Source organism: Salminus brasiliensis, chromosome 22, assembly GCF_030463535.1.
Source record: "Salminus brasiliensis chromosome 22, fSalBra1.hap2, whole genome shotgun sequence".
Taxonomy (NCBI): domain Eukaryota; kingdom Metazoa; phylum Chordata; class Actinopteri; order Characiformes; family Bryconidae; genus Salminus; species Salminus brasiliensis.
In genome coordinates, this window is record NC_132899.1 from 2,710,195 (window position 1) to 2,736,497 (window position 26,303).

General features: G+C 43.2%; 1 protein-coding gene across 1 annotated transcript in view; it reads right to left on the bottom strand.

Annotated features, from left to right (window-relative positions):
* adamts14 (ADAM metallopeptidase with thrombospondin type 1 motif, 14) overlaps window positions 1-26,303 on the bottom strand; it is a 120,615-nt gene that overhangs the window by 16,246 nt on the left and 78,066 nt on the right. Inside the window, exons 7-14 of the mRNA XM_072667393.1 lie at window positions 15,301-15,406; window positions 13,566-13,709; window positions 12,071-12,203; window positions 11,097-11,210; window positions 5,320-5,468; window positions 4,203-4,375; window positions 3,450-3,583; window positions 2,209-2,332 (exon numbers count right to left, since the gene is read on the bottom strand). Coding sequence (XP_072523494.1) covers window positions 2,209-2,332; window positions 3,450-3,583; window positions 4,203-4,375; window positions 5,320-5,468; window positions 11,097-11,210; window positions 12,071-12,203; window positions 13,566-13,709; window positions 15,301-15,406 — 1,077 coding nt within the window. The remainder of the gene's footprint in view (window positions 1-2,208; window positions 2,333-3,449; window positions 3,584-4,202; window positions 4,376-5,319; window positions 5,469-11,096; window positions 11,211-12,070; window positions 12,204-13,565; window positions 13,710-15,300; window positions 15,407-26,303) is intronic.

Consider the following 26,303-nt stretch of genomic DNA (forward strand, 5'->3'; position numbering starts at 1 on the left):
CTTCTCTCCAGGTTTAGAACGGAAGTTGCTGCCGCTAAAGCATCTTACTACAGGGGGAAATTGGAATCCTCTGCATCTGACCCACGCAAACTATTCACCATCTTCTCCTCTCTCCCCAACCCTCCTACTCCCCCACCTCCCACTGCCCTGTCTGCAGAAGATTTTGTCTCCTTCTTTGAAGAAAAGGTTGACAAGATCCGCCGATCTTTCCCCCCCGTCTCTACCCCACTCTCTAGACACTGCCCTCCTCCTCCCTCTTCTCTGACCTGCTTCTCTCCTCTTTCCACAGATGACCTCCTACATCTTCTCACCTCCAATAATCCTACCACCTGTCCACTAGACCCTGTTCCATCCCCTCTGTTCCAAACAATCGCTCCAAACCTCCTTCCTATCATCTCCGCTATCATAAACAGCTCTTTGTCGTCAGGTCAGGTACCATCAGCCTTCAAGTCTGCCAGTCGTGCCCATCCTAAAGAAACCAACTCTAGACAGCTTGGACATCGGCAACTACAGACCTATCTCTCTTCTCTCTTTCCTCTCAAAGATTCTCGAACGTTCCGTCTACAACCAACTGTCTCTCTTTCTCACTCTGAACAATCTTCAGGACTCTAACCAGTCTGGCTTCAAAGCTGCTCACTCTACTGAAACTGCTCTCATTGCAGTTACAGAGAAGCTCCATGCAGCTAAAGCTGCCAGACTGTCCTCGGTTCTGATCCTTCTTGACCTCTCCGCAGCTTTTGACACAGTGGACCACAAGATCCTCCTGTCTATCCTTGCCGGTCTTGGAATCACCGGCTCTGCATGGCAATGGTTTGCATCATACCTGCAGGGACGCTCATACCAGGTAACGTGGCAGGGCGACACGTCCGCTCCTTGTAGTCTCTCCACTGGCGTTCCACAAGGCTCAGTTCTTGGTCCTCTTCTTTTCTCACTCTACACTCACTCTCTTGGTAAAGTGATATCCTCCCATGGATTCTCTTACCACTGTTACGCCAATGACACTCAACTCATGCTCTCTTTCCCACCGTCTGACACACAGGTTTCTGCCCGTATCTCAGCCTGCCTCGCCGACGTCTCGTCTTGGATGGCAGCTCACCACCTCAAACTCAACCCCAGCAAGACGGAGCTGCTGTACATCCCGGGAACTGCTGGACCAAAAAACGATTTTGCGATCACCTTTGAGAACTCACTGGTCACTCCTTCTACTGAAGCCCGAAGCCTTGGTGTAGTGATGGATGATCGGTTATCGTTCTCAAGTCATGTTGCAAACGTAACTCGGTCCTGCAGATTTCTTCTGTACAACATCCGGAGAATTCGACCCTTCCTCTCTAGAGAGGCCACCCAGGTGCTCGTTCAGTCTCTCGTCACTTCCAGACTTGACTACTGCAACTCTCTTCTGGCTGGTCTTCCTCTGCGCACCATCAGGCCCCTACAACTCATCCAGAATGCAGCGGCACGGGTCGTCTTCAATGTCCCTAAATTCAGCCATGTGACTCCACTGCTGCGTTCTCTCCACTGGCTTCCTGTAGCTGCTTCCCTCATCAGATTTAAAACCCTGACGCTGGCCTACAAAGCCAAGAACGGACCAGCCCCTCCGTATCTGATGGCAATGGTCAAAAGCCGATCCGCACCAAGAGCCCTTCCAGCTTCAAGTACGGCTCGGCTCGACCCACCATCCCTCAAAATCCACGGAAGACAAGTGTCCAGGCTTTTTTCTGTCCTGGCACCAAAGTGGTGGAACGAGCTGCCCCTGGATGTCCGAACGGCCGAGTCGCTCGCTGTCTTCAAACGCAGACTGAAGACCCACCTCTTCAGAGAGTACTTGGACGAATAGTTCTATGGTCGCCTTATTGTATTGTGTTTAGTAATGTCTAAGCTTAGAGGTATCTTTTGAATTATTAGTCTATTCTAACTAGCGAAGGTTTTTCTTGGGTAAATAGCAAAGCACTTTGTAAGTCGCTCTGGATAAGAGCGTCTGCTAAATGCCGTAAATGTAAATGTAAATGTAAATAAAATAACTATAAATGTATAAAATAAATGTAATATGTTTCAATATAATAATGTAATGTGATAACATAGAATTAATGTTTAAATGATTAAAATAAATAAATTAAATGAAAATAAAATAATAATATTAATAATTCAAAGAAAAACTCAAAGAGCAAATTAACAGTAACAGCTGTCCCAGGGCTGATGTTGTGGGGTCACCTGTCTTTTTGGGCGTTTTAGTCAGGGTCAGTTTAACGGTGCGACAGTGCGAGTTGTCTCCCTCACACACTCCACACTTATCCTCCTGCTTATAGGAGCCCACCTCCTTATCACAGCCCACATGCTGAAAGAGAGAGAGAGCGAGAGAGAAAGAGAGAGAGAGAGAGAGAGAGACAGAGAGAGAGAGAGAGAGAGAGAGAAAGAGAGAGAGAGAGAGAGAGAGAGAGAGTAAATGGATCTGAGTGATTACTGAACTCTAAAATTTTTCTTTACATGACACCTGAGCCTGGTCCACCTCAGCGTACTACACCTGACCTCAGTGTACTCTGCACTGCATACATGAATCTCCTCCATTTCTGTCTGTTTTCAGTTTTCTCCATTTTCTCCAATCCTGTAGCTGCTTCTGTACACTGTACAAATAACTCTGGATGAATGGACCAATAGAAACGCTCCAAATGACCTATTTACCATTAACTTCCATTCAAAGTTCTCCTGTAAAACAACCATAAGGTCACCATATTGGAGACGATATATACATAAATATAAAAAAGTAAAGGTGTAGTCCAGTTTATATATATGTATGTGTGTGTATAAATATATGTGTGTATATATATATATATATATATATATATATATATATATATATATATATATATATATATATATATATATAGTGGAAGCACAAAGTGCTCTAATGAAGTGCCCTCTCATATATATATAAAACCTGTATCTCCAAAATGGTGAGTTACTGGAGAAAGCAAAAATGCTCTTAACTCTGAATGGAAGTCAATAAAATATAAGTTTATTCCAGGTCATTTAGAGCATTTCTATTGGTCCATTCATCCAGGGTTATTAACACAATGTACAGAAGCAGCTACAGGGTTCAAAAAAAATGTCAAAAAATGATTCTGTTTTTTTGGGGGGTTTCTTTCGGACAGCAGCGATACACACATGCACACACACACACACACACACACACACACACACACACACACACACACACACACCACACAGCTGTAATCGCTGAACTACATATTTATTTAATTTGACTTATTAGTACAGTAACAGTTACCTGCACCTTAAATCACACCCCAGCCGTAATGCACACATTTGCACACATACACATATTAATATAGTATAGTATATTAGTGACTATAGTGAAAGGAGCTTGTATATTTACTGGTCTTGAAACTGTATGTGTGTGTGTGTGTGTGTGTGTGTGTGTGTGTGTGGTTTCTTACCAGACACTCTCCTCTAGCACACACACTGAAGGGATCAGAGTAGCTGCAGCGTGTTCCATCATGCATCACCTGGTTCATAAACACAACCTCACCCGTCTCCTTCGAGCGACAACTTAGCTCACACTTATGGGCATCTGAAACACACACACACACACACACACACACACACACACACACACACACACACACACACACACACCTCAGTTGCTGACAAGCATTTCCAGCGAACTGACTAAGCAATTTCTGTAACACTTTATTCCAACAGGCCTCTTCAGCTTTACTTACAACTGAATATCTACTTAACTGCGGAACACTCACTGGCCACTTTATTAGAAACACCTACCTTGTGTCTCTACTCACTGGCCACTTTATTAGTGGGGCAGTGTTGGCTCAGCAGTTAGAGCGCCGGGATATCGATAACAGGGTTGTGGGTTCGATTCCTGGGCTCTGCAAGCTGCCACTGTTGGGCCCTTGAGCAAGGCCCTTTACCCTCTCTGCTCCCCGGGCGCTGGAGTGTGTGTGTACTCACTGCCCCTAACATGTGTGAGTGTGTGTTCACTACCAGATGGGTTAAATGCAGATGACCCATTTCGCTGTACACTGTACAGTGACAAATACGTGCACCTTTACTTTATTAGAAACACCTACTTTGTGCTTCCACTCACTGGCCACTTTATTAGAAACACCTAAAATGAAATGACTGAACAGGGGGTGTAAAAGCTCTTTAAGCCAATCAGGGAGGTTGTTTCTCACCTTCTGGGTGTTCATAGGGCAGCCAGGTGTGTTTGATGTTGTTGTGGTATTTGTTGCTGCGCTGGACACACTGCTGAGCTCGGAAGTCTTCATAAGGTGCAGGACAGTCCTCTGTGTTACACACCTGATAGTCAAATGCAGAGCCAGGGCAGTCACGACCACCATACGCAGGACTAGAGAGAGAGAGAGAGAGAGAGAGAGAATCCAAATCCGAATCCGAATCAAAATCAGAATCAGAATCAGAATCAAAATCAGAATCTCAAGTTTGTTACACATACAAGGAATTGAATCTCACTTGGTGAGAGCAACACAAGTATGACAATTATATAAACATTTATGAAAAATGAACATCTGCACAGCTGTGCAGATAACCCCAGTGCAAATGTTCTGCATGCTGTGTATCAGTACTCTGCTGCAGTGAAGTCCGGTTCGGTTCAGTGAGATTTAGAAGCTCAGTTCAGTTATAGATTAGGTTTATAGATCAGGTTTATAGATTAGGGTGTGAGGTGTGGTTTAGAGAGAGAGAGACAGAGAGAGACAGTAAATGCTCAGTGTCTATAATCTGCTCATAACCATCACATTAGCCACATTCCTTCATTATCTCCATCTTTCTGTCCAGATACTTCCAGAGAGTCCTGCACATTGGAGCAAACATCGACTTTGGCATTGTAAGTACATCAGTCGATGGTCTCCCAAAACTGGTGCTCACAACCATTTTTAAGCCGAGGGCACCTGGAGGTCTAACGTAGCAGCGACAACACTCATGAATCTCAGATCAAAAGCCAAGAGGACAGAACCGGAGCCTTCATGGAGCTATGAAGGAGCTCTGCGAAGAAGACGTTGTCCAGGCATGGTGTGTATATCCAAAAAAAGTGACCAGTGCTAAAGCCAAGTTCTTCTGCCCTGGCTGAACCCTCAGAACCTGGGAGGGCTCAATGAAAGGACATTTATCAGTGTCCAAAGGGCTGATGCAATCTTCGTGGCTCCAGGATGGATCTCTTCAGCCTTGCCCAGACCTACAGACCCAAAGAGCCTCTCAGGAGGTCCATCACTCCACCTCGAGTAATCGCAAGTGACGGTGATGATGGCATGTGGGCGGGTGGGTATGTTTACTCACGCAGGGTTGTTACACTGGCGACTGCGGGACCTGACCCCTCCTCCACAGGTGCGAGAGCATGAGCCGAATTTTCCCCAGGAGCTCCAGCCTCCATCATGGCCATAGGGCTGGTGGGAGGACCTCCAGATACAGTGACCCTTGAAGCACCACTAGGGAGAGAACACACAGACATACAGGCAGGTTTTCAGTGCCTTATGTGGTTCCACAGAAGATGCAACTCTCGCTACATGAACATGATATGCTGGACATTTACAGAAGGTCAAGTTATGTTCAGATCTTAGTTAGTGATTTCAGCTCAGCTCTTGACACAATACACCCATTATGCAGCATCTGTTGGACTTGAATGGAGAACTGGTCCATTGGATTAAGCATTTTAACAAGCTGTTCCCAGATAGTCCACAATAGAGCTTTTCCAATCTGGACCCTGAATCCAGTTTCCAGTCCTGGATTTGGTTCTCACTGAAAGCTAGAAGGGAGCAGTTAATGAAAAAGTCCAGGACAGGAAATGGACTGGATTCAAGGTCCAGATTTGAAGACCTGTGGTCTACAATAACCCTCAGGGATGTACTCTATCTCCACTACTGTTTGGTTCTATTATGCCGCCATGCTACTAGTAATAGAAAGCTAAAAGCCAGCATGGTCCACCTCACCAAGTCACCAAGTAAAGAAGCTCCAACGCATCTTCTTCAAGTGCAACACCACTGCTACCCAACATGCTTGGAGATAGAGGACAGTATTGTTTTCTGGGACCTCCTGATGTCACAACCCTAATGGACATTACTTTGTAGCATGGTTCCCTTCTGGGACTCTCAAATGGCTATTGCATGGATAGAACCTAAAACCTCCTATTGACAGCCCTAATATCCCTTATTTTGTAGCATGTTTCCCTTCATCAAAGCTGGTGCAGCTGCTCTCTGGGACTCTCGCGAATGGTTATGGTATCACCAGGGATTGAACCTACAACCTAATGATGTCATAACCCTAATAGACATTACTTTGTAGCATGGATTGAACCTACGACTTCCTGATGACAACCCTTTTGGCCCTTATTTTGTTGTATGTTTTCTTTCTTCAAAGCTAGTGCAGCTGCTCTCTGGGTCTCTTACTTTCTAGTGACTAGGGCATTATCAGGGATTGAACCAATAACCTCCTGATGTCATAACCCTAATGGACATTACTTTGTAGCATGGTTCCCCGTCTGGGACTCTCACTTCCAAATTGGTATGGCATCACCAGGGATTGAACCCACGACCTCCTGATGTCATAACCAAAAAGGACATTACTATGTAGCATGGTTCCCTTCTGGGACTCTCACTTCCAAATTGGTATGGCATCGCCAGGGATTAAACCTACGACCTCCTGATGACACACAAAAACACTGCTGTGTCACAGTGGGGGACCAACCCGCACTCATTCTTAACGACCAAACAGCTTTAAGGAACATCTGAACCTTTTCAGATGGTAATCTCAGTTCCTCTGAGAACCCAGTGTGAACACAATGTTTTCAAGCAACCTTATCAGAGCTTGTTTTAATTAGGTGGCTCAAAGGCTTTGGAGTGAATCACAAATACACTTGAAAAAGCCCACATTAGTCACAGTAGGAGGTTTTCCCGTGTTTAATATTACAGCCTGGTTTGGGAGATAACGGATAAAGGTATGCATGTGAACAAGCTGTAGCCCTAACAAGCTCATTAAGACCCTGGTCATCTTGGTCAAAGTTTTCTGAGAGCTCAAATCTCTTGGGTTTTCCTCTAAAAACTTCATCTTCAACTTTTTGACCGGTGTACCCAAACTTCCGATTGATTATTAAAACTGCTTATTTACTTAAAGCATTAAAATCATCATGATGTTCATCATAAACTTCATTCAATCCTTGTTTATTTTTAGCATTTAGTTTGACAAAGAGGCAGATTAGCAATACAGCAATTTATTATTAACCATTATATAATATAATATCTTATTATTATTATCATTATTACAAAGGTGGTTCAGGCATCTCACAGGATGTCCACTGGCCTAGGAGCACTACTACTGGCCTAGACTACTACAACACCTGCTGCCACTACTAATACGACTGCTACTCCTACTACTACAGCTACTACTTCTGCTGCCACCACCACTACTACAACTACTACTACTACTGCTAAAATTACTACTACTGCTACTATGACTACTTCTACTACTATTACAGCTACTACTACTGCTGCCACCACTTACTACTACTACTACTGCTGCCACCACTTACTACTACTACTACTGCTGCTGCCGCCACTACTGCTACTACTACTACTACAGCCACTACTACTTCTACCACTAATGCCACTACTACTACTACTACTACTACTACTGCTGCCGCCACTACTGCTACTACTACTTCTACCACTAATGCCACTACTACTACTACTACTACTACTACTGCTGCTGCCGCCACTACTGCTACTACTACTTCTACCACTAATGCCACTACTACTACTACTACTGCTACTACTACTACTGCCACCACTACTTCTACTACTACTACTACTACTACTACTACTGCTGCTGCCGCCACTACTGCTACTACTACAGCTGCTGCCGCCACCACTACTTCTACTACTAATACTACTACTGCTGCTGCCGCCACTACTGCTACTACTACTATTGCTGCCGCCACTACTACTTCTACCACTAATGCCACTACTACTACTACAGCTACTACTGCTACTACTACTGCCACTACTACTACTTCTACTACTACTACTGCTACTACTACTGTTGCAACCACTTACTACTACTACTACTGCTGCTGCTCCCGCCACTACTACTTCTACCACTAATGCCACTACTACAGCTACTACTGCTACTACTACTGCCACTACTACTACTTCTACTACTACTGCTGCTGCCGCCACTACTGCTACTACTACTACTGCTACTACTACTGCTACTACTGCCTCTATTACTTCTACTAAAACTACTACTACTACTGCTAACTACTACTAGCAGCTGCCTGGCACCCATTTTGTTAAGTTCATTTTGCTCTGTGTGTGTGTGTGTGTGTGTGTGTGTGTGTGTGTGTGTGTGTGTGTGTGTGCGGTCACTCTGCTGCCTCAGCAATGGTGATAGCTTTAGGAAGGGCAGTGTGAGCTGTGAATAAACGCAGGTCAGGGTGATTACTCTTCTGCCGCTGTGCTGATGTGATTAGTCTGAATTCAGACTGCGGTTCAGGGGATGTAACTGTGCGCTACTTCAGCAAAAAACATCAGCAGAACTTCATTACCTTCATCATTATTCTGCAAAATGTGAGATGGCGTTCTCCCAAAAGCAATCCCATAAACAAAACACACACAAACAAACGCAGCAGTCGGAGAGAAACAGGCGAGAGTGTTTGTTTAATGTGACGTTTCATTTATATGCGCTTGTTCAAAGCGCCAGGCGGGATGAAGAGGATAATAAGCTTTCTGTAAAACTTTCTGTTATAAAAAAAATGCAAATTACAGAATTTTAATCACAGCGAAACCTGGAGGCCTTAATGTTCTCAGGGCTGGAATCATGTAAATAAGTTATATTTATAAAATGGTGAAGCTCAGGGAAAAATTCTGTTCCAAGTGGTTGCTATGGTGTTGCTAAGTGGTTGCTATGGTATCCCAGGTGGTTGTTATGCGGTCATTAGGTGTTTTTTATGCTGTCCCAAACGGTTTCTCTGCTGCAGTGGCTATGGTATCCCATGTGGGTGCCAGGCAGCCAGGCAAGTGGTTGCTATGCTCTAGCTAAGTGAGTGCCATTGCATCCCAGGTGGTAGCTATGTGGTTGACAGGCAGTTGCTATGCTTCCATGTGATTGCTATGTTGTTGATAAACAGTTGCTACGGTATGTCAGGTGGTTGATATGTGATCACTAGACAGTTGCTATGGTATTACTAAGCTATTGCAGATGGAAGCTATGCTGTTCAATGTGATTGCTAAGTGGTTGCCATGATATCCATGGTGATTGCTACATGGTTGCCAGGCAGCTGTTACATTTCCAAGTGGTTGTTATGCTGTTGCTAAGCGGTTGCTATGGTATCCCAGGTGATTGCTATGCAGTTTGTAGGTGTTTTTATGCTGTCCCAATTGGTTTCTATGCTGTAGTGGCTATGGTATCCCATGTGATTGTTACATGATTGTTGCCAGGCAGCTGCTATACTTGAAAGTGGTTGCTATGCTGTTGCTAAATGATTGTCATTTTATCCCAGGTGGTAGCTGTGTGGTTGCCAGGCAGTTGTTATGGTATGTCAGGTGGTTGATATGTAATCACTAAGCAGTTGCTATGCTATTACTAACCTATTGCAGGTGGATGCTATGCTGTTCATAGTGGTTGCAAAGTGGTTGCTATGGTATCCTAATCCTATATGGTTGCCAGGCAGCTGCTATGTTGTTGCTAAGCGGTTGCTATGATATCTCAGGTGGTCGCTATGCGGTTGCCTAAACCTTTGCATAAGTGCATCGCCAATATTTAAACACACAAGCCTTAGTGTAAAGAGGCAACGCCTCCACCAGCATCCCTGTATTATCATGCTGTTCAGCCCTTCAGATCAAAGTGAATTACCCAGACGTCTCCCTGGAGGTTCAGCGACAGATGAAGGCTCCTACTGGACCTTGACCACCTGCAGAAACATGGCCTCAGCCTCAGAGACAGAGGCACCGCTGAGATCAGCCCTGTGTCTGCAGGTTTCAAACCCATCAGCTCTTCATACTGATGGCTTTTAACCTGAATTCAATTACTATAACTGATATATATATATATATCTAATATCATCAATAATATTAGCAATAATAATAATGACAATAATAATAATAAAAATGTATAATAACTAGAAATTCCTGAAGAAATTGCAGAGGGATTGCGAGGTAGTTGCTTCGCTCCTCCAAGTGGCTGCTACGCTGCTGCTAAGGTATCCCAGGTGGTTGCCATGCTGTTCAAAGTGGTTGCTATGCTGTTGCTAAGCCGTTGCTATGATATCCCAAGCGGTTGCTATGCGGTCGCTAGGTGTTGTTTATGCTGTTTCAAGTGGTTTCTATGCTATTGCTATGTGGCATTATGCTGTTGCTAAGCAGGGGCCATAGTATCTGATGTGATTGCTATGTGGCATAGCAGTAACTACATTGCTATGCTGTTGCTAAACAGTTGCTATGGTATCGCAGGTGGATGCTATGCTGTTCAAAGTTATGGTATCGCTAAGTGGTTGCTATGGTCCCAAGTTTTTAAAGTGTTTTTAGTTTTTTCTCCTCAAGGTTTGTATGTGGCTGCTAGGCAGTTGCTATGTTTCCAAGTGGTTGCTATGGTGTTGCTAAGTGGCTGCTACGGTATCCCAGGTGGTTACTTTGCAGTCGTTTTGTATTTTTTCATGCTGTACCAGGTGGTTTCTATGCTGTTGCTAAGCAGTTGCTATGGTATCCCAGGTGGCTGATATGTGACTGCTAGGCAGTTGCTATGCTGTTTCTAAGGTATCGCAGGTAGGTACTATGCTATTCCAAGCAGTGGATATGCTGTTGCTGGGCAGCTGCTACGCTGTTATCTAGGTATTGTAAGTGGTTGTCCTTCCTTGGAGCACTTTTGGTAGGTACTGACCACTGCACACATGCCCATTTCTCCTGCTTTAACACTCCCATCACCTTCAAGACATGGCTGTTCACTCGCTGCCTAATATCTTCACCTCTTGACAGTTACTGGATATTGGAACCAGATCATCAGTGTGGTTTTAATGTTATGGCTGACCGATGTATACTCAGAATGTATACTGTAGGATGTCCACCCACCTTGCCTGGGGCACACTCCGTCCCATCCACAGGGGGACCCTTCTTCGTCTTACAGAAATACTGATTATCAGGGTGACTACACCAAAGCTGCTTACAGGGGTCATACGTACGGAACTGAGAAAGGGCGAGAGAGAGAGAGAGAGAGAGAGAGGTAACTCGAGTTAAACATAAATACTGCATTAACTGTTTAGCAATTACAGCCATTTTTCACAAGCTTAAAAGTAATTGGACAATCGGACAAAAGTAAATAGACAATTTGATTGGGGATACTGGTCGACCAGAACGACCAGAATGAACACGTGGGTTGACCAGCATCACCAATCAAATGCAACAGGCCCTATGCTGAGTGGTCATGCCGATCAACTAGCTTGGTCATATTGATAATCAACTTATTAGACAACCAGTATGAGCAAACTTAACCATGCTGGTCGACCAGCATCACCAGCAAGGCCATGCTGGTCAGTCTGCAAAATAACCAGTATGCTTGTAGACCACCTAAACCATCAAACTCAATAATAAAACAAAAAAAACAACCTATGCTGGTCAGGAGCTAAGCTGGTCAACCAGCTGGCCATGCCATTGGCCTATCTCTTCATTATTTCATTAAGACGGAAGGAGATCAAAGGTCTGGAGATGATTCCAGGTGTTGAATTTTTGATGTGTTCCTCTTAATACGTGGTCCAAAGAGGTGTCGATGCAAGTGAAGGAGGCCGTATTTAGAAAAAAAACAAAACCCACCCACCCAAACCCACCCACTGTCCAAATACTTATGAAGCTGGCTGTGAATTATGAATTACAATGTCTGAAGTTATTGGTGATCTCAATTCATAGCCATTTGGAGCTCTTGCCATCAGCCCCAAAATGTTCATATCGGTCGAGTACAGGAAAATACACTCCGCTGAGACTCCGCTAAGGCCGAATCCTCCACCCCTACAGCCAGGGCTCTTTTAAATGGAGTGACGGTAAAGACTCACAGCTGTGCACATCTTATATCCCACTCCGAAATCAAATCGACACTGCTCGTCCATGGAATAGTTGATGCCCGGCAGCTCCGGCAGTTTAGGCCACTTGTGCTCGAAGGGGTCGTCCAGCAGACAGTCATACGAGCTGCGGGAAAATACAAAAACCATGAAGGTTATTCAGAACGGGCCCAGAATGAGCCAGAAATACATAAAAGAGAAGCACAGTGAGCACACGTATCGTATTATCAAAAAGGACACTCCTCAGCTCCTCCTCACAGAGAAGACCACCACACAATAAGGCCCTTCATGTTTCCATCCTGATGCTCGAGAGACACTAACCCCATTCACCACAGGTAGAGGACGGAAATACCGCCTGCTTTCATTCGCTCTCCTTCTCCCTTTCTCTGGTTCTGATGTCAGATTTTCATCTTTAAATAATGACATTTTCTCTGCTTGTCAAATTCATAACCTACCATTTTAATTTACATAATGATTACTGATATACTATGGTGGGATAATGAGCCTAACTTAACAAGACAATAAGTCATTATTAAGACATGAGTCAAATACCTGAGAAAACAGGTTATTATTCAGATTAACTTTCAAAAGATTATTTTTGAAATAATAATTACAAGTCTGGAGAAAATAAAGGTTTTTTAAAAGATAATAAACCATATATTTTTAATTATATACAATTATATTGGCATATGTCAAATACTTGAGATTATTAAGACATAAGCCAAATGCTTGAAAAGTTATTGTTTAGATATAACTCAAATCCTGGAAAAACACAAAATTATTGAGAAAAGAATCAGAAGAATTTGATCAAGTTGAATTATTGAGAAAAAAACATGAATTAGAAATAATGTCACATTTTTAAGATTTTAAATTTTCTTTTTTGATTTTAAAAGTTCAAGTTTATAGAAACTAAGTCATTATTGAGAAATAATATAAATATATAATAATAATAATAATAAATATATATATATACGTGTGTGTTTTAAATATATAAAAATATATTGACATGAATCAAATACTTGAGATAATGAGTAATTATTGAGAAATAATTCTTCACATCTGAAGAAATTAGTCTTTATATTTGCAAATCTTTGAAAAAATGTCAGTACTTGCAATCATTTTTTCAAAAATAACTACATATTTACACATAAATCAATTTAATTAGTGTTTGATTTAGAAATAATATCAGATTTATCAGATAATATCAGATAAAATAACTAAACATAAAAGTAGCTGAGCTATATATAATTCTAGAAAGGCTGTCCAGATACTTTTGGACATATAATAAAAGCAAGGAAAAGCTGATATTCTGTTATTTAGACCCTTTAACATTTCCCTTTTTAGTAACAGCTCAATAATTGTGTAATAATTAATAATGTATGAACTCATTCTAGGCCATGAACAGTAATGTCAATAATGTCTAATAACAGCCTCAGAGATCAGACTCATCAGACTGATGGTGGACAGAACAGACTCATGATGGTCTTACTGAATGTAGCGGTTGAGCTCCTGTTTGCTGCAGCGTGACCAGTGGTAGCGGTGGAACGCCGCCTGCACCAGAGGAGCCATGATGCTGCCCATGCTGGTCTCATCTCCACATCGGTTCCCCTGACCGTCATGCTCCATACCCAACCTAGAACCAACACAAGTACACATTCATCACTGCCAGAACAGAGCACAGCGTTTAAAGCTATGGTCTCTACGTCTAAGCTAAGAGACGTCATTAGCTAGGAGGCTAATGTAGCTAACCAGTAGGTGTACACAATCAGAGCCAGGCACTTTATTATTTGGGACTTTGGGCAGATCTGTGGTGAGGTCACCTCCCTTCCACTGCAGTGCTTTATTTAATTTAATGCCATTTAAATAAGCAGCCCGAGAGGGACCAGCATGTGAAAACTGCAGTTCTGTGTTTTCCATGGATACATAACACACAGAGGGGGTCACTCGCCTTACTCAAGCTGTCAAGCTGAAAACGGTTCTCTACAGGGTTCTCAAATAAACTCTTTCACAGTACTGTAAAGCAGTGGTTCCCAACCCTGGTCCTGGCCGACCCCCTGCCCTGCACGTTTTAGTGGTTTCTGGCTCTAACACTGTATCTCCAACTCAGGAAGGGCTTGTTAAGGAGCTGATTAGCTGGATCAGGATTAGGCGTATCGGAAGCAGGGTCAAAACTAAGATGTGCAGGGCAGGAGGATCTACAGGACCAGGGTTGGAAACCAATGCTGTACAGAACCCTTCAATCCTCAGAAAGGGATTGTTAATGGGCAGGGTGCCGGACTAGGTGTGTCTGCTCTGTTTGCAGTAGAACCACTGTGTTTCCGATAAAGGTAAATAAAGTCTAATAAAATGTGCAGAAGAATGGATTTTACATAACAGGTACAACTGGTACAAAAGGTACAACTGTACCTTCATTATTTGTATATTTGCTTTTTGGCCCCGCCCCCAACAAAACAAATGGGCAGTGTTAAAGTTACATGCAAGTTTCATAATTTGTTCACAATAAAATTTGATTGTTCTATTGTTTTATTAACATAATTAGTCCCACGTGACCCAAAGACAAAATTTAAAGAATTAATTAACGATAAAATAACTTCTAAGCAAATATTCTGCTCAGGCTCAGAGAATATGTGAAACCAAGGGAACTCCAAGACATTAGTGGATTCCCTGTGAAACAAAAAGTACATTCGGTATTCTAACTGTAGTGGATTTGATCTCAACCTGGTTTGGAGCAGATCTGGTCAGTTCACACACACACATTCCCTGTTCTCCACCTTTCTCCACCCTCCTGGAGAACATTTGGAGCTCTAGATCTAGACCGTCTTATTTTTTTGGACAGTTGTAGGCGTTGTGTGCAGAAACACACCCAACATACCTGATCATTTGCACATTACAAGTTGTAACGACTACCTCAGGGGGGCGCTATACTACACTTGGTGAACAGACTGTGAGGGGATCGACATACTTCCTGAGAGAGCTTACAAGCTTGCATCCACTTTTCCTCTTTTCTTTTTACAGACCAATTACAGGCTTTGTCACGTAGGGACTTCGTCTACGAAGGTTCGCCCAGTTGCCTTGTGCACGATGTAATGAGCTAAGCTCAGCGTGATGTCTGGGGTTGTTTGTTTTCTCTGCAATTATGTCATTTCAAGGTTTCTTGGGTTTTTCCTGCTGTACAGAACCGGTACTGAACCAAGGTCCAAACTGCATAAGCAGCAGATACTCACACATGGCCAGTCTCGTGCGCCACAACAAATGCAGACGAAAACCCGTCCTCGTGGTTGAGCGTGCAGCTCCTCAGCGGGTGGCACATGCCAGTGACCGGGGCGTAACCTGGGCAGGAGAGATCAGAGTGAAATGCTGATGAATGGGAATAACGGATCTTTTCAGAACCCTCTATCTTAAGCGGTGAGCGACCGATCAGGAAACGTCCACACAGAAAAGGCAGGAATGACCACTACTATTCACGCAAACCCTGGTCAAGAATGGACACCACTGTAGTGAATCAGGCTGGAGGTCAAATCCACTTCAGCTTCAGTTCACCAGTTCACAGTTCATATACCACATTTGAGCCCTTTGAGAAGTACTAATACTAAATTCTCCATAATGCTGCTTTAACTCACTCATGCAAATTTAGGTTATGAAGAAAATGGCAAATATTAATACATTTTAAAGCATTATTTTAGTTACAAAACATTTTTAACTTTTAAATACATATTATTTTCATCTAATGCAAAAGTTTAGGTACACCTGGTTACATGATATGCTTTGTTAAAAAAGTGAAAAAATCCTTTAAATATATATTATATATTTACATCTATTTTTTGTCATATTCTAGATAGTATTTATTTATTTATTTATTTACACTTCAAATAGAACAAACAGGGTGTAAAATGTGATAATTTTAATCATTTTAAATGAATATAAATAATAATCTTTGGTATCACTTTACTTGGATGGTCCACTGTAGATGTCTCATAGATGCTCACCTGACATTCAACTAGCATTCAACTGAATATGTATTAACCCCTTAGACAGCCTATGGACCGCTGGCAGACCAAAAACATTCTTACAAGCTTCTATTACCAGAGAATAGCCCCACCAGTTTGTACAGAGGTCCCCGTAGTTACTGAGTAATACCCCTTACTGTGCAATAAGCCAAGCTGTGTTAAAGGGTTAAACTGAACCACTGAACTAATTTTAATGTAAACAACTGCCTACTGAATGTAACTCTACACCTTACCCATGAATCAAGCCTAAATCCTAATCTTAACCTAAAACTTAAATCTAACCCTAAACCCAACTCTTAAACTTAAATGGTTAAGGTTAGGGGCTAGGGTTAGTGTAGGGTTACATTCATAGACAGTTAATAGACATTTAGTTGAATGTCAGGTGAGCATCCACGAGGCATCTGTAAAGGACCATCCAAGTAAAGTGTTACCTAATCTTTTGCCATATCAGTTTTCCACAATATCTGATGTGTTAAAAGTAAAAGTCTAATAAAATGTACAGAAGAGTGGATTTTACATACAACTGAACCTTCATTATATGTATATTTGCTTTTTTGCCCCGTCCCAACAAAACAAATGGGCAGTGTTAAAGTTACATGCAATTTTCATAATTTGTTCACAATAAAATTGTTCAATAAAATTGTTCAATAAGATTGTTCTATTGTTTTATTAACAAAATCAGTCATCCCATGTGACCCAAAGACAAAATGTAAAGAATTAATTAACACTAAAATAACTTCTTAGAAAATATTCTGCTCAGGCTCAGAGAATATGTGAAACCAAGGGAACTCCAAGACATCAGTGGATTCACTGTGAAACAAAAAGTACATTCGGTATTCTGACTATAGTGGACTTGACCTCAACCTGGTTTGGAGCAGATCTGATCAATTCACATACACACGTTCTCTGTTCTCCACCCTTCTCCACCCTCCTGGAGAACATTTAGAGCTCTAGATCTTTGAATTATTCCAAACGAAAGTAGTCCACATAGTCTCCAACAACGTAGCTGACAAGGGACTGCCATGAGTGCAAGGCAAGGCACGTATGATGATCATGCCCTGGACAGGTGTACAGTGTGTGTGATGAGCTTCAGCAGAAGCTAGCAGCTTGGCTCCAGTTTCCCCCCTACAAGAGATACAAGTGGCTACGGTCCTTCGAGCACCTCAGCTAAACCCAGCTCACTATCACACACGGCACATTGCGGGAGACAAACGGGACATATCAACACACAAACACACACAATCACAAGGCAAAGCACAACAGATACAGTGTACATAACTCGATCAAGAAATGTGCAGCAGCAGAGCTGAGCTTGGCTTGTGTTTTTGGCCCAGTAGCAGCCTGGGGGCGCAATTCGGGTCTTTCTCCTGAGATTTTAGTCAGTCACCATGCTACTGAACCACTGGACAGTCTTTGGCATGCAGGCGAAAAGCAGAAAATGCAGTTTCCACAAGCTCACGTGGCTAGCGGCCTTTAACGCTAACCGCTAGCCACCTTCACTGATACCGCAGTCAGTGAGAAGCGAGGAAGCGTCCAGCATGGCTGCTTGAAAGAGCACAATTTACTCTGCTGTTTCTCATTACTGATGGCCTCAGTGCCCTCCAGCCAACTAGCCACTCAGGCTTAATGGATTGTTTTTCGCACAAACGTTTAAGCGAGAGGGAGCGTTGCGTAAGAGATGAAAGCAGTTGTTGCTAGCCAAGAGATTTATCTGTTCTCAGATAAATTCTCTCCAGGAGAATGCAGCTGTGGCATTGTCCTAAGAGTCAGCCAAGGACAGCGCTGCAAGGACAAAGCGTGGCATCAAATCAACAGGCCGGCATCACCATCCAGCATAACTGCAGGAGAGTAAACAAGAATAAATAGACTGTAGGCTGGATAAAGACAATAAGGGTCATCAGGTATTTTAGGCTGTTGGTGTGGGGTCATTTAGGATTGCATGTTGGGTCATATGACGTAGTGTATTGGAAAACATGGAGTAATGTGTTGGGGTTCTATAAAGTTGAGTGTTGGACATAGGAAGAAATGTGTCACATGGAGTAGTGTGTTATGTTGTAAGGAGTAATGTGTTGTGGATAATGTGTTGGGCTATAGGGAGTAATGTGTTGGGTCACAGGGAGTAGTGTTTGGGTCATATGGAGTATTGTGATGGGTCATATGGGTCAATGCGTTGGGGTATTTGGAGCAATGTGTTGGATTACAAGGAGTAGTGTGTTGGGTCATATGGGACACTGTGTTGGGTCATATGAAGCAGTGTGTTGGATCATAAGGAGTAATGTGTTGGGTCATACAGGACACTGTGTTGGGTCATATGGGTCAATGCGTTGGGTCATTTGAAGCAATGTGTTGGATCATAAGGAGTAGTGTGTTGGGTCATACAGGACACTGTGTTGGGTCATATGGGTCAATGCGTTGGGTCATTTGGAGTAATGTGTTGCATCATAAGGAGTAGTGTGTTGGGTCATACGGGACACTGTGTTGGGTCATATGAAGCAGTGTGTTGGATTATAAGGAGTAATGTGTTGGATCATAAGGAGTAGTGTGTTGGGCCATATGGGACACTGTGTTGGGTCATATGGAACAGTGGTTTAGATTCTATGGTAAAGAACCAGGTCACATGGGACAGTGTTTTGGGTCATATTGAGTAATGTATTGGGTCATTTGGTACAATGTGTTGGGTCATTTGAAGCAATGTGTTGGGTTATAAGAAGTAGCTAATTTGTTGGGCCATACAGAGTAATGTGTTGTGTCATATGGTGCAGTGTATTTGGTCATTTGGGACACTGTGTTGGGTCATATGGAGCAGTGTGTTGGGTCAAATCAAGTGGTGTATGTGGTCATATGGGACACTGTTGGGTCAAATGGAGCAGTGTGTTGGGTCATAAGGAGTAATGTGTTCTGTCATATGGAGCAGTGTTTTAGAGTATATGATAACATGTAAGGGCATAGGGACTGGTGTGTTGGACATCAGGTAATATGGAGTAATGTGTTGGGTCATAAGGAGCAGTGTGTTGGGTCATATGAAGCAGTGTGTTGGTTCATAAGGAGTACTGTGTTGGGGCATTTGGAGTAATGTGTTGGGGCATTTGGAGTAATGTGTTGGGTCATAAGGAGCAGTGTGTTGGGTCATACGGGACACTGTGTTGGGTCATATGAAGCAGTGTGTTGGGTCATAAGGAGCAGTGTGTTGGGTCATATGGAGTAATGTGTTGGTTCATAAAGAGTAATGTGTTGGGTCATAAGGAGCAGTGTGTTGGGTCATATGGAGTAATGTGTTGGTTCATAAAGAGTAATGTGTTGGGTCATAAGGAGCAGTGTGTTGGGTCATATGGAGTAATGTGTTGGTTCATAAGGAGTAATGTGTTGGGTCATAAGGAGCAGTGTGTTGGGTCATAAGGAGCAATGTGCTGGGTCATAAGGAGCAGTGTGCTGGTCATATGGAGCAGTGTGCTGGGTCATATGGAGCAGTGTGCTGGGTCATATGGAGCAATGTGCTGGGTCATAAGGAGCAGTGTGTTGGGTCATATGGAGCAGTGTGCTGGGTCATATGGAGCAGTGTGCTGGGTCATATGGAGCAGTGTGCTGGGTCATAAGGAGCAGTGTGCTGGGTCATATGGAGCAGTGTGTTGGGTCATATGGAGCAGTGTGCTGGGTCATATGGAGCAGTGTGCTGGGTCATATGGAGCAGTGTGCTGGGTCATAAGGAGCAGTGTGCTGGGTCATATGGAGCAGTGTGCTGGGTCATTTGGAGCAGTGTGCTGGGTCATATGGAGCAGTGTGCTGGGTCATAAGGAGCAGTGTGCTGGGTCATAAGGAGCAGTGTGCTGGGTCATATGGAGCAGTGTGCTGGGTCATAAGGAGCAGTGTGTTGGGTCATATGGAGCAGTGTGCTGGGTCATAAGGAGCAGTGTGCTGGGTCATATGGAGCAGTGTGCTGGGTCATAAGGAGCAGTGTGCTGGGTCATATGGAGCAGTGTGCTGGGTCATAAGGAGCAGTGTGCTGGGTCATATGGAGCAGTGTGCTGGGTCATATGGAGCAGTGTGCTGGGTCATAAGGAGCAGTGTGCTGGGTCATATGGAGCAGTGTGCTGGGTCATATGGAGCAGTGTGCTGGGTCATATGGAGCAGTGTGCTGGGTCATAAGGAGCAGTGTGCTGGGTCATATGGAGCAGTGTGCTGGGTCATATGGAGCAGTGTGCTGGGTCATAAGGAGCAGTGTGCTGGGTCATATGGAGCAGTGTGCTGGGTCATATGGAGCAGTGTGCTGGGTCATAAGGAGCAGTGTGCTGGGTCATATGGAGCAGTGTGCTGGGTCATATGGGAAATATGTTCAGTCATGAGGAACAGAAATGCCATAGGATCCCATTCATTCTGGTCAGTCTCTGGAGCACCCCCTAGCATCAGACCAACCAGAAGCTTCTCTGAATGGCAGTTCTCCTTCCTACAAATGAAAACTTCTGGATTAAATCATAAAAATATATCATTTTAAAATTAATATTCAATTAAAATAAAAATTTTATTAGATTAAAATTGTGACAAAGTGTTTATTAGGTCACACCATGTGTGTGTGTGTGTACGTGTGTGTGTGCATGTGTGTGTGCTCATTCGGCTTCAAGCCAGCACCTCCCAGCGTCTATATTTGGCGTCAGAATCTCTCGTCTTGTAGTGAAGCTCTCGTACCTGCGTGTGATGTTTGTCAGGTGGGTCCGGCGGCCCGTGGATACGGCACTGTTATGGGAATAACACACCCCAACGCTATGGCAACATTTGAAGTGTGAAACAAAAAAGCACACAAAACAGCTACTGCTCTCACAGGTGAGAAGAAATGGAAGCATCCATCATCTCTGTGTGTGAGTGTGTGTGTGTGTGTGTGTGTGTGTGTGTGTGTGTGTGTGTGTGTGTTGAGGAAAACACACTTCAAACAAAACGCCTCTGCATGTGAAACATTATGAAAGTTGCAGTTGATGGTCAAAGCCCGTGTGTCATCACTCTGACCTGGGACAGTCTGGGTTTGGGACCCTTTAGTTCTCTACACCCCAAACACAGGCTTTTCCATTCTAAAGGGAAACTCCATCAAAGTTTCAAAATCCTGCATAATTAAACAATTATGACTGAATCAGAATCATTTAGTGGGTTTTGTGTGAAACACTCGGTTCTAGATAACCTCCCCCAGTCAGATCTGGAGTTCTACAGTGGAGGTTCTAGATAAGCTCCCCCAGTCAGAGCTGTGGTTCTACAGTGGAGGTGAAGGGAAGCAGACGTCTGAAGCTCTACTAAAAGCTCCTCACAGAAAGTTCTTCACCTAATGGTGATGAAGACGCTGCCTGATGCCTGAGACACGGTTCTACCAGAGTTCTGAGAAGAGCTCGGCTCTAGAACCTGCTTTTAGAACCAGATCATTAAAATGGTGGAGGGATACATGCTGCAGGGTGTAGTGTGGCTACAGAAAGTAGTCCCTAAAGAAAACTGGATTAGTGGTGATTCTCTATTCACTATTTTACCTTCATCATCATCATCATCATCATCATTCCTTATAAAACTCAGACTCGTGTTGTAGCTGCACTGGTGGGTTTGGATAGGAAATAAATTATGGGCTGTATCTGTGTTGTAGTCATGGCGACAGACGCCTACTTCCATTCACCTCCACTGTACAGAGATCAGAGTGGGTCAGTTTCTCTACAGTGAAGCTCAGATTCACACCGACTGTGAATTATGAGGAAAAGCTTTAGCCATAAATAAATAAATTTATTAGTTAATACATTTAATTTAACCATTTAACTGTCTGCAGGTAATAATATCAGGTAACCACATCATTTATTCATCCATTAATATTGAATTATCTAATTACATTGAAACACTCATTTACTGTAAATCACAGGTATAGCCAACCGGCTATGGGATAGAGAGAGGTACAGTAGAACCTGCAGCCGAAGGTCTTTGGCACTTTGTATTTCTCTGATTTAGCATGAAAAGATCTGAACACAGCAAAATCCCCAGTGCTGAATGAGGAACAGTGCTGACCGTCTTTCCCCAAGTCCTGCTGGTCATGACCATGGTACTGGGCAAAGGTGTGGACACACCCACTCATGAAGGCTTTTCCTTATTTTGACAGTTGTCCTCATCGTCATGAAGAAAACCCCTGTCCCACATCCGGAAAATGATGAGAACAAGAATTCTTTGAGTTGTCATAATCCTACACCGATCAGCCATAACATTACAACCACCAGAAGAAGCGAATAACACGGCCACATTGTCCTGTCAAGAGGTGGATCTACATATTAGGTGATCAGTCGGTTCTTGAAGGTGATGAAGGTGATGGAAGTGATGAAGCAGGAAAAAATGGACAAGCGTAAGAACCTGAGACACTTCTTAACAAGAACCAGACTGTGATGTTCTAGACAATGACTGGGTCAGAACATCTCCAGAACATCAGCAGGCAGGTCTTATGGGCTGTTCCAGTGGTGTGCTGTGGTCATTACCTACCAAAGGTGGGTGCTCCAAGGAAGGACAGCCGGTGAACCGGCGACAGGGTCATGGGTGCCCAAGGCCTCACTGATGCTCATGGGAAGCAAAAGCTAGCCCATCAGGGCTGATCCTATAGAAGAGCCAACGTGGAGTCAACGTCTTGGCGGCACGAGTAGACAATATTGGGCAGGTGGTTTTAATGTTGTGGCTAATTGCTGCATACGGAACTGTTGCTTTTAGTATTAAAACGCTGGGTTTTGCTGTGAAACTGTGGTTGTGTTTGTAAAACTCGTTAAAGCTGGTAACATTTATACCATGTTTGACTCTAAATTATTAAAATGCCTAATAATTACTATTATTACTGAAAAGACCAGGGTTATTATTGTTTACAGTAAACATTAAATAACCTTAGACTATGGCAGTGTCCCAAAATACATCAGAAGTCCCCATACAGCATCAGAAGTGTGATCATTTCATTAGGGTATAGGACTGTTTGGTTTGGGACGCAGCATAGCAGTACAGACTAACTATAATTAGTTCTACTAGCATTAGCATAGCTAATCTACATAACATTAGCATTGCCCCTGGTGGGGTTTGATAATGTCAATTGTTGATATTCCCACATTTGTATATTTACATATACAGCACTGGCGGCTTTTCTCAGTCCCAGCGCGTATGAGCGGTCGCCATATTGGAAAGGTCACGATCTGTTTGTAGACAAATACTGTAGCACTGAGAAATTTGAGAACACTCACTTATTACTCATCAAATATGTTTCATAATAATCGACAGACATGTCCACCCTGTTTCTAATTACTAAACATCCCATATATTATGATGCTACATTTGTAAACAATGCTACGTTAAAATAATTCCAAATAGGAATCCAATGCCTTATACACTATATGGACAAAAGTATTGGGACACCTGCTCATTTATTGTTTCTTCTGTAATTAAGGGTATTAAAAAGAGCTGATCCGGCTTCTGTTGGAGTAACTGTCTCTACTGTCCAGGGAAGAAGGCTTTCTACTAGATTTTGGAGCAGCATTGCTGTGAGGATTTGATTGCCGAACTCAACCTAAATACTGTAGCACTGAGAAATTGTATGTAACTCACTTATTACTCAAACGATTTTCATCAAATATGTTTGGTTATAATCGACAGGCATGTCCATATGTTGCTAATTACTAAACAACCCATTTATTATGATGTTATGCTTGTAAACAGCCTCAATTACCAAACCTTGGCTATATATATGAACTGTTAAAATTGAGAAATGAGGAAGCTGATGACAGCCATAAGGTGGAAATAGGGTAATTTAGAAATTTAGGTAAAGTAATATTTAGATTTATATTACTGTATTTATCTGGTGCTCGCATGTAGTGATGAAATACAGGCGGTCAGAAAATATTATAGTTATTTATTATGGAATGTATTAAAAAATTGTAAACTGTAACTTTTTAAAGTTCATGAATACTTACCAAATGTAAATACTAGCATTAGGAAGAAGGAGAAAATGATCTGAGCATGTACATACATAAGGATTAAGAAAGAAAATCCTGCCCCAGGACCCCATTTAACCCCTTAACACTCCAACAAGGCCTAATGCACACTAAGGTGTATTACTCAGTAACTACAGGCTGTTCTATTGAAACTGGTGGGGCTGTTCTTTAGTAATAGAAGTTTGTAATAACACTTGTAATAATGGCCCCACCGAAGGTCCATGTGCTTTTTAAAGGGTTAAAGGTCCTGTTCATTAATGGCAAAAACTCAAACTCTGATTATACTGACTGTAAGAGCCAAGCATCTTGATCTGGTTTCAACGGTCATTTAGCATTTAGTTAAACTTAGCTCGCTGAATTGACCGCCCACAGTCCAGTCCAACCGAGCCCTCTGACTGAAAGCTTCACTCTGTTTTTGTATGTAAAGGAAAAGCATCAGCGGGAATGAACCCCCTCTGCATGAACCTCAGAGGTCAGAGGTCAAATGTTTCAGATGCAATGGCTGTTAATGTGTTGTCATTACACTCGTCCACAAGCGTGGTGGAGACGTGGTTAAGAGGTGAAACGCATGCAGATGTTCTCTGCATTCATTCATGGAGATGAAGACGATGGTGTCAATGAGATGAGACAACCTGGTCTTACAGTGACTCTGTAACGGCAACAACGCTGACCTGGTCGAAGGAACAGAGAAACCTAGTTTACGTAGAGATCTGCTGCTGGGACAAAAGTATTGGGACGCCTGCTGATTCAATGTTTTTTCTGAAATCAAGGGCATTAAAAAGAGTTGGAGTAACTGTCTCTACTGTCCAGAGAAGAAGACTTTCTACTAGATTTTAGAGGAGCATTGCTGTGAGGATTTGATTGCATTCAGCAAAAAGAGCATTTGTGAAGTCAGGGTGTTGGATGATTGATCACCCCCACCCCTTTCACCTCTTAACTGCCCAACTCAACCCAAACTCAATGTATTAAATGGAGCACCATCATCCTTCCAGTGGCTGGGGGCTTTATATACGAGCCCACACCTGGCATTAGGCAGCATGGTGCCAATAGGTTCATGGCAATATGCTCCAGACAGTCCTATTCTATTGGCGGTACTTCTACTACAAGGACTAGACAAGCTTTGTGTATGCATTTGCACATCTGTGTCAGCAATGGGTGCAACTTACAGTAGCTGAATGTGTTTATTAGAAGGCAGCTTCAGGATCAAGCTGACGCTCCACTGACTGGAGGAACAGGGAGAACGGCGTCTCCCTCTGACTCGTATGATGTCAGGTCTCCCTTTGCAGCTATAACAGCTTCAGCTGCTGAAGCATTAAGAGTTCCTTTCACTGGAACTAAGGGGCCAAACCAAACTCCTGAAAAAAACACCCACACACCATGATCCCCCCTCCACCAAACTTTACACTCGGCACAATGCAGCCAGACAAGTATCTCTGTTCTCCTGGCAACCGCCAAACCCAGACTCGTCCATTGGATTGCTAGACGGAGAAGCATGATTGGTCACTCTAGAGAACATGCCTCTGCTGCTCTAGAGTCCAGTGGTGCCGTCTGTAGCGACTGACTCTGCAGAAAGTCGGCGACCTCTCTGCCTCAGCATCCGCTGACCTGCTCTGTCACCGCTGACAGCTGACTGTGGAATATTTAGTAGTGAGCTCCTATTTAGTAGAGTAGAGAGCCATCTATTCATTCATGTTTGTAGAAGCCGTCTGAATGCCTAGGTGCTTGGTTTCATACACCTGTGGTCATGGAATTGATCGGAACACCCGAATTCAATGACTTGGATGGGTGAGTGAATACTTTTGGCAATATAGTGTATGTTGGTGGCCACCTAGAAACATCTGAAGGAGCGTCAGCAGGAAACAGTAAATACATCTCATGGAAAGCAGCAGCTCATACAGTAAACCAGGGAGTTCCTCTAGACCAGGCAGAATTGTGGCTATTACAGAACTGGGAGCAGGATGATCAGGGAATGCACAGATCTACTGAACTAAAGACAAAAGAAGACTAAAATCAGTGCAGAAGATAAGCTGGACATGGCTACACTCCAAACATTACGGTTAGGAACTACATCAAGAGCATTTTCTTTTTCCTCTACATGCCAAAAACTCTCCTTGGGAGATCGGTGGTGAAACAGGTTGGCACCAATACCCAGTTACCAGGATGCCGGATGTAGGGATGTGCTCCAGTGGGGTCATTACCATTACCGCAGCCTTGACCCCACCGTCGCAGACGGCCTCTGCTGACCGTCGTCCC